This window comes from Nyctibius grandis, chromosome 6 (assembly GCF_013368605.1).
Source record: "Nyctibius grandis isolate bNycGra1 chromosome 6, bNycGra1.pri, whole genome shotgun sequence".
NCBI classification, from domain to species: Eukaryota; Metazoa; Chordata; class Aves; order Nyctibiiformes; family Nyctibiidae; genus Nyctibius; species Nyctibius grandis.
Window position 1 is genome coordinate 6128014 of NC_090663.1, and position 8059 is coordinate 6136072.

The window sequence follows — 8059 nt, forward strand, 5'->3', positions numbered from 1 at the left end:
GGATGTACACAAAGGCAAGTTCACATTATCATACTGATTTTTTCCCCCAGCATGAGGATTGAATTTGTCTTAGGAAATGCTCATTAAAAAAATAATTACCCAGGAAGGAATTAGCTCCATTAGCTATAACAAATTGCCCCTAAAATATCAAAGTTCTTCATTCGTAAAAGATGGAAGATGAAGAAATACATCTTTGTCGTATGCCCCCAGCTGTAGTGTTCCAGCTCCTCCTTCCCTTATTTTCCTACGTGTTGTTTTTCCCTTAGGATATGCTCTGGCACTTTCTGTACTACCACCTCCAGCAACTGATCCTGCATCCCTCTTACTTGGGTTTGCCCTTCAGGGCACCATTGGGCACTGGCACCGTAATGCTATATTCTAGGTCTGGAGCAGTCTTGGAAAAGGTGGCGATGGAAACCATGTCTTCTCCGATGTCCACCTGAGACCTGTGTCTGCAAATGAGCAGCTTCTTCAGGGCCCGTTGGAAATCCCGGTTCAGGAAAGCATAGAGCATTGGGTTGATGGTGGAGTTGCAATACCCTAACCAAGTGATGATCTTGAAGGTGTCTACCAAGACCGTGCTAGTGGAGTCGGTGCCTCGGGCAGCAAGCCAAACGTTCAGGACAAAGTATGGCAGCCAGCAGAGAACAAAGACTGAAATGATAATGCTAATGGTCCGTGTGGCCTTGTTCTCCAGCTGCAGATGGTTCTGCCGCTTGCTGTTGGGGTGGTAGTGAATCTCCAGGGTCTGAGACATAATACGAGTAGCCTTGAGCCGTGAAGCTCGGTAGATGAAGAAATACATGCTGCACATGACCATGAAGGGGACGAAAAATGCCAGAGCGGAAGCCACGATGGCAAAAATCCAGTTGGTGACAAAGATGCATTCTCTGCCTGCATCAAAGTCCACCCCGGGGATCTCATTCCAGCCTTGCATGACAGGAAGGAAGGAAATGAGGGAGGAGTACACCCAGACCATGCAGGTCATCACGATGCATCTGTGAAAGGAAAGAGATGGGGAGGGAAAGAGAGGGTCTGAGTTATTTTGAGTTGAGAACATCCAGTACAATTCAATCCCCATGGTAACCCGTGTGGGATATCACTGCTCAGCAGTCCCACTGGGCTCGGAGAGGTGGCTGAGCAGGAAAAAAGCTGGGGTACAACAAGTCCATACGTTAATATCTCTATCGACTGGGTAATTGGGTCTGTGGTTTACAGAACGGGGGTCAACGTAAGGGCCTGCTCAGAGCTGGCTGAAAAAAGAGGAGGAAAGGTTTTACAGAGGATTTTTGTTAATATTTAATATTTTTAGTAGATTTTTCTGCTTGGTTCCAGCTTTAATATCTGGCCGTTATCTTACCCTCTGAGGAGCAATAGGGGTGGAGCTGATGGACACTAGATCCCAGAACCGCTGCAGCACTTGCTCTGCGACAGGGCGTGCTGCGCAGCCCCCTCCTCGTTTTGGTGACTGCCCACGCTCCACAGATCGTACACAGCAAGAGTGGCAGTGGGAAAAACATCCCCAAAAGAGCCTGAACCCACCTTGTAAAGCACCCCGCAGCTGCAGTGTCCTCTCTACCCATCCTCAGACAACTTTCCCCACCCTTCAGTCCTCATTTCAACGTTTCACATGAAACCTTGACAGGAGCTTAGAAACTTATCCTGTTTTCTCTTTATTTTCCCCAGGAATATCATGAGTTTGAGGGGGAAGACTACTGCTACATGCCTTCTCCTGGGTGTAGTGTCCCTTCGTCCTTGGGGAAATTCCCATGAAATGCCTGCACAGGGCAGAAGCTGTAGGCACAAGTCAGCCCACACCCCTGGTTTCTACCCCATTTTGCAACCCATCCTTAAACAGTGCTTTCCCAGGAGCGCCATCAAACCAGCTCAGCTGCATTCTCCTTTTCTCCTGCACCACATTAAACAGTTTCTGTGAAGTTTTAAATGGTGCAAAGATCCTTTTGTCACACCGCTCTGCTTTTGGGCAACAATTGTCAATAGCTCATTTGGTCCCTAGTCAACATAGGCCATGGCCAAGTAAGAATTTGAAGGGACACAAAGTGAGGAGCCTCTTCACCCACCTGCCACGGGACATCCTTCTTGAATAGTGGTACGGGGTCACCACGGAGCAGTATCTGTCCAGGCTAATGAAGCACAACGTGACGATGGATGCAGTGCAGAACATGACGTCAAAGGAGATCCAGACTTTGCAGAATAGCTTCCCGAACAACCACATCCCCGTCACCTCGTAAATGATACTGTGAGAGAAAAATGGCTAGAAATCAAAGCTAGAAGGACTGATTTCATGCATTTCTTCAAGACTGCATTGAGGTAACATCATATTTTAACGTGGAGGTGCTAAAGACGGCCAGCATAGGGAGGCTCAGTTAGACAGCGGGGTTGCATCCTCAAAGTGCAACCCAAGGCAATAGCCCACAGGTGGGGCATGGCTGAAGAAGACCAAACATATGCTCCTTATCATAGGATCACAGAATTGTTTTGGTTGGAAGGGACCTTTAAGATCATCGAGTCCAACTGTTAACCCAGCACTGCCAAGCCCACCACTAATCCATGTCCCTCAGCACTACATCTACACGGTTTTTAAATCCCTCCAGGGATGGTGACTCCCATCACTTCCCTGGGCAGCCTGTTCCAACACTTGACAACCCTTTGGGTGAAGAAATTGTCCCTGATATCCAACCCAAACCTCCCCTGGCGCAACTTCAGGCTGTTTCCTCTCGTCCTACAACTTGTTACCTGGGAGAAGAGACTAACACTCTCCTCGCTACAACTAAATACATGTCTGCATGTATTTAAGTACAATACTAAATCCATGTCACCCTTGCCTGCACTCTGTCACAAGCAGGTGCCTTGAGAGAGGAGCTTTGCTCCCACAAAGCTCCCCAAATTTACGTCTGCACAGCTTTGTTTATCACAGCTTTTCCAGTGCCCTGTGAAGCATGGAGGTTTATGAATTCTCCCCAGTTCCTGGGGCGTGGAAGATGCTCTTTTTCATCTGGTCTCATGCTTCAAAACTAAAGGATTTCAACTTTTCTTAAAAAAAAAAATAAATCCTAGAGGAAGCCTATGCGGCTTGTACATTGTGTAGCTGACGAATGCCTCAGCGAGGTAAGTGCACTATCAAAAAGCAGACATCACGCCAAAATTATTCCTAACAAAGTCAAGAGGGGCCTGCAAGAAGTGAGCAGCGGAGGAAGGAACATATGGCAGCTGTAGGAAGGCTGATGCCTGTTTCTGTAGCATTCAGTTAGATGCCGTTCGCTTCCCCTTCCTTTCACCAGCTTTCTGGAACCCTTGTGGTGCTGCTGAAGTAACCATTGTGTGTGAATTTGATGTGAAAGGCTGAGTAAGTACCTAGTCCTGCAAAGCTTTAATTATCCTGTAGCTTCACAGCTTGCTGGTCAAACACGGCGAAAGCAGGGCTGCTGCTGCGCTGCAGTGCGCTCAGGTGGGCTCTGCCGTCGGCACGGGCAGAGAGTCAACTCGGTGTCAGAGGAGTCAGAAACCAACCCCTACTCTGCATCTAATTAGCAACAATTCATTAAAATTACTTGTGAAGGTTGTCTTAGAGCACAACTGCGGTAAGCGGGTACAGTACTGCCCTCGGCAGCATTTTGTGATGCGGGATGCTACACAAAAATTCAAGCAAACGTTAATCGACAGCAGAACCTGTCCCTACACTGTGGTGGCCTCCACAGGGCCAGCATGGAGGGTCCCACCACGCACACATGGAAGGGTTTCGTGGCTCTTTTTTTAGATGGGGAAATGAGACATCTAGAAGTTGAAGCATGGGTCCAGTAAGGGAGTTGGATGTCTTGGTGCCATTCCTCAGAAGTCCTCCTTATCTACAGAGATGCTGCAAAGCCTGTGGAGTGAGCACCATGGCCTGCCAGAAGGAGACCGTGCTGCTGTCATGAACATCCCTGCACACAGATCCCAGCTGAGCAGGTACCTAGCTCTCATCAGCACGCATCTGGTGGGATGCCTGACCTAGCAGATGTTCTCACAGCACAGAGTAGCAGATACCTGTTCCCTCTTCTCTGGTGTAAAAAGAACATTTTACATTTTACATCATTTCCATCTCTGCAGCCTGGAAATGATGCTGGTTAAAAAGGAATAATGAAAGCCCAAAGAAACGCACAGTATGAGCAGAAGTGAAGTCACCTCTGTGTTTCACTTACACGTGCAAAAGAAAAAGAGTAGGTGGAAATATTCAGCCTGGAAATGGCTGGGCTGGCTGGAGTACCCAGACAACAAGCTAAGCACAGCTGAATGGCTCCTGCAAACAAGCCAAACCAGGAACAAAACTGAAGCCTTGCTCTTATGAAATTAAGGCAGCGGGAAACAACCTTGGTTTCCCATCACAAAACCTCTTATTCCTGAGCCAAACGGGCTCCTAAGGTCATTTATTTTCCTTCTCTTTGGCATGTGCTAACATGCTGGCTGAGAGCAAACTGCAATTCAAATCAGCAATATAGATACGAAGCTGAGACAGTGGGGAAGATGTGGACCAAGAGCCACCCCACCAGCAGGGCTGAACAACACCCAACGGAGCCAGCAGGGTCCAATCCTCACCATGTGGCCCACCGAGAGCTGGCAAGACTTCACCAGGGCATTCAGGAGGGGCACAAAGCATCAATCGTGCTCTGCTTTTTGCTCCCCTTCCTATTTTTTTTTGTTAAATAAGACATCACTCTCCTAGGTGGGCTGTTTTCTCTCTGGCTGCCTAGCAAAGCCATTGGTTTTCGTGGAAATCCTTCCCCCCTTATCATGCCCTCTTACCATCCTTTGATCAGACAAACGGTAATGGTTTTAAACTAAAAGAGGGTAGATTCAGACTAGACAGTAGGAAGAAATTTTTTACAATGAGGGTGGTGACACACTGGCACAGGTTGCCCAGGGAGGTGGTAGATGCCCCATCCCTGGAAACATTCAAGGTCAGGTTGGACTGGGCTCTGAGCAACCTGATCTAGTTGAAGATGTCCCTGCTCAGTGCAGAGGGGCTGGACTAGAAGACCTTTAAAGGTCCCTTCCAACCCAAAGCATTCTGTGATTCTATGATCTTTCCACTCCCCTCATATTCTTTACAGCTGTGGTCCCCTCCTCATCCCTGTTGTGCCATTCTTCTCCTTTCTTGCTGGGCATGGGAAGCCACAGACAGATTTCCCAACGAAATATATTTTCAGCTGCTTCTTCTCATTCCTTCCATGCTTTCCTGGAAGTAGGAAGTAGGAATTGTCCAATTTCCTTCCCCTTTGTGTTCCTAACTGAGCAAAACCTAGTGCCAAATTCCCTCTTTCTCCTTGCCAAGGAAGAGGTCTTACTCCAGCTATGGGAGATGCTATCAGTCTTGTGGGGGGAAATTCCAGCTGCCGAGACACCTGCCTGCCTTTGCTCTTTGCTACCGCTCCCTCCCATCACCCAGATTGCAAATACCACCTCGGTAGGAGGGAGGCAGAAGTAACGAGGATGCTGGAAATGCCCAACCTCCATTTGGACTCGATGATCTTAAAGGCCCTTTCCAAACAAAACGATTCTATGATTATAAAGGGTAGGGAAACTGAGGCACAGAAGCACATACAATTACTGACCCATAGTTAAGCTCTTTGGAGAGCCCAGCCCTAAGCACGACACGTGAACTTCCAGCCAGCCCTGCTCAAACAGCGGTGGCTGAGCAAGGAGAGGCGACATTGCACGCACACATCGCCATCTGATCTCACCTTACAAGCACTTCTTACCTAAAGGGCATGACCAGACAAGCTACAAGGAAATCTGCCATGGCCAAGGACATGATAAACATGTAGGTGACGGTGCGCAGCCTCTTCTCCACCACCGGGCAGATGAAGACTACCGTATTTCCCAGGAGCGTGATCAAGTCAATGAGGGTCAGTATCAGCCCGATGACCACCTCCTGGAGGCCGATCCCTGCCCAGTTGCCACCTCCTTTCACAAAGGAGGATGCAGCAGAGGAGAAATTAGACAGCCATGATTCATTTTTGTCCATCAGCATCTTCCCACTGCTAAAACCTGAAAGAGAGGAAAGGGCAAAAAAAAATCAATAAGGACTTTAATGCACACGGCTTGTAGGTCTATGAAAGGAAGTACAGAAATAATGTTTATGCGTCATTTACTTCAAGAAAAATGCACACACCCTGCTGTGCCATCACTGTCCCACGGTTATCGGTCCGTTAGAAGTGTCTGAAATCCTGAGGGTGAGGATAAATGTGCAGCACTGGCTGAAGTCCTTCATGGCAATTAAAAGCCCTCCTGTGAACGAAAACGCATCATCACGTGAAGCGTGATACAAAAAAAAAAAAAAAAATAAAAGCACTGAGAGCAGAGAGAGGACAAGCAAGCAACCGAAATCCAAAATTAAAGCAGCTCTGCTAAATCCCACTGAACAGCACGCCGTGTCCACAAAATATGGGGGATGGAACTACATGATCTGTAAGGTCCCTTCCAACCCAAACCATTCTGTGATTCTATATTCTCATTATCATCTTTGCCACCCACAGACTGGGTGAGACTCCTTGCCCAGTCCAGCTGCTTTCATAACCCCACTATTCACTACATGACCCTGGGTCATCCTGGTACTTTTTTAGGCTCTGAAGTTAAGAGCTGTTTACTACCACGGTGGGCAGCTCCATCCTACAGCCTGAATGGCCATGCAGAGCTGCCAGCAACCACACACGGAGCTTCATGCAAGTAACTGAGGCATCTCGGGTGCAGCAGTGACCTCTGTTTCATGTCCCCTTCTGCACCCATCTGGGAGAGGACGCTCCCAACTCCGTAATGGGGGACTTTTAAGTCAAGGAAATTCACATGCTTGTGTCCACAGCTCAGTTCCCAGACTTTGACTGAGTGGTGTCACAGGTACCTGGGAAGGTGGGAATGATGCACTGCAAAAATTCCAGCAGTTCAAAATTCACTGGTGTGGCTAATGGGAATACAAAGGCAAAACTTGAGGGGACCCATGTAGCCCAACGTGCCTTATCTCACAGTGGCCAAACTTTGCCTCAGGAGGCTTATAAGAACAAGGCAGCATGGAGCAAAATTTCCCCGATGTCTGTTTTTCCTGCCAGCAGCCTGTGATCCAGAATTACCTCTAAAGATGGTTTCAAGGACTGCTAAGTCATGAAGCTGTCCTGCTTCCTCTTTGACTCATGCAAAATTTTAGCATCCATGACCTCCTACGGCAACACCTTCCACAGCTCAGCCATGCGCTGTGCAAAGAAACACCTTTTTGCTTGTTTTGAGCCTGTCACCAGCCAGTTTCGTTTGATGCCCTCTGGTCCTTCTATTGGAAGAGACATCACTCAAGCAATCCCCATCCACTCTCTCAGTGCCATTGGTGGGCTCTTTAATCTCTGTCACATCCCCCAGCCCCCTCATGACCTCTTGGTCAGGCTGAGGAGCCTTCGCCAACTTGCTCATCCTCGTATTGAAGTGATTGAGGACTCCTGGCCATCCCTCCTGCTCTTCTGAGCCCCTGAGATGGACCAAAACTGCAAACAGTTTCCAAGAGGTAAATGCACTGTGGATTTACATAAGGGCATAATGATGTTCTCTGTTTTGTCCTGCTTCCCTTCCATAACAATCCCTAACATGGTTTGCTGCTTTTGATTGGCACTTAGCACCGAGCTGACCTTGCCACAGAACCACCTCTTGCCATCCAAAGATCTCATTCCTGAGCGGTAACGGTCCAGGAAAATAGGATGAAATGAGGAAATTAGGTTCTCTCCATCTTCCCCAAAGTCCATCACTTCACAGTTGAATTTCTTCTTCCATTTTAATGCTCGCTGAGCCTCATAAAAGCTTTTCTGCAAAATTCTTTAAGTCAGGCCTTACCCTTCATGCCCTGATTAAACTTTGTGTCACCTGCAAATATCACCACTTCGCTACTCACATTTTTTCCAGTTTGTGAGTGATATATTGAACTCCATACCTCCCAGCCCCTATTCCCTGTCAAGAGCAATGCTGATGTCTTTTCCACATGGTAACTCACCATCCACTTCTCCCCCTGCATTTCACCTTTGAG

General features: G+C 48.0%; 1 protein-coding gene across 1 annotated transcript; it reads right to left on the reverse strand.

Moving 5' to 3' along the window:
- Positions 1–322: 322 nt before the first annotated feature.
- LOC137664705 (histamine H2 receptor-like) lies at positions 323–7781 on the reverse strand. Its single transcript, XM_068403079.1, has 4 exons — positions 7568–7781; positions 5760–6048; positions 2082–2258; positions 323–998 (listed from the first exon to the last, which is right to left on the reverse strand). The coding sequence occupies exons 1-4, from the start codon at positions 7779–7781 to the stop codon at positions 323–325; spliced, it is 1356 nt and encodes a 451-aa protein (XP_068259180.1).
- Between the last annotated feature and the right edge of the window lie 278 nt (positions 7782–8059).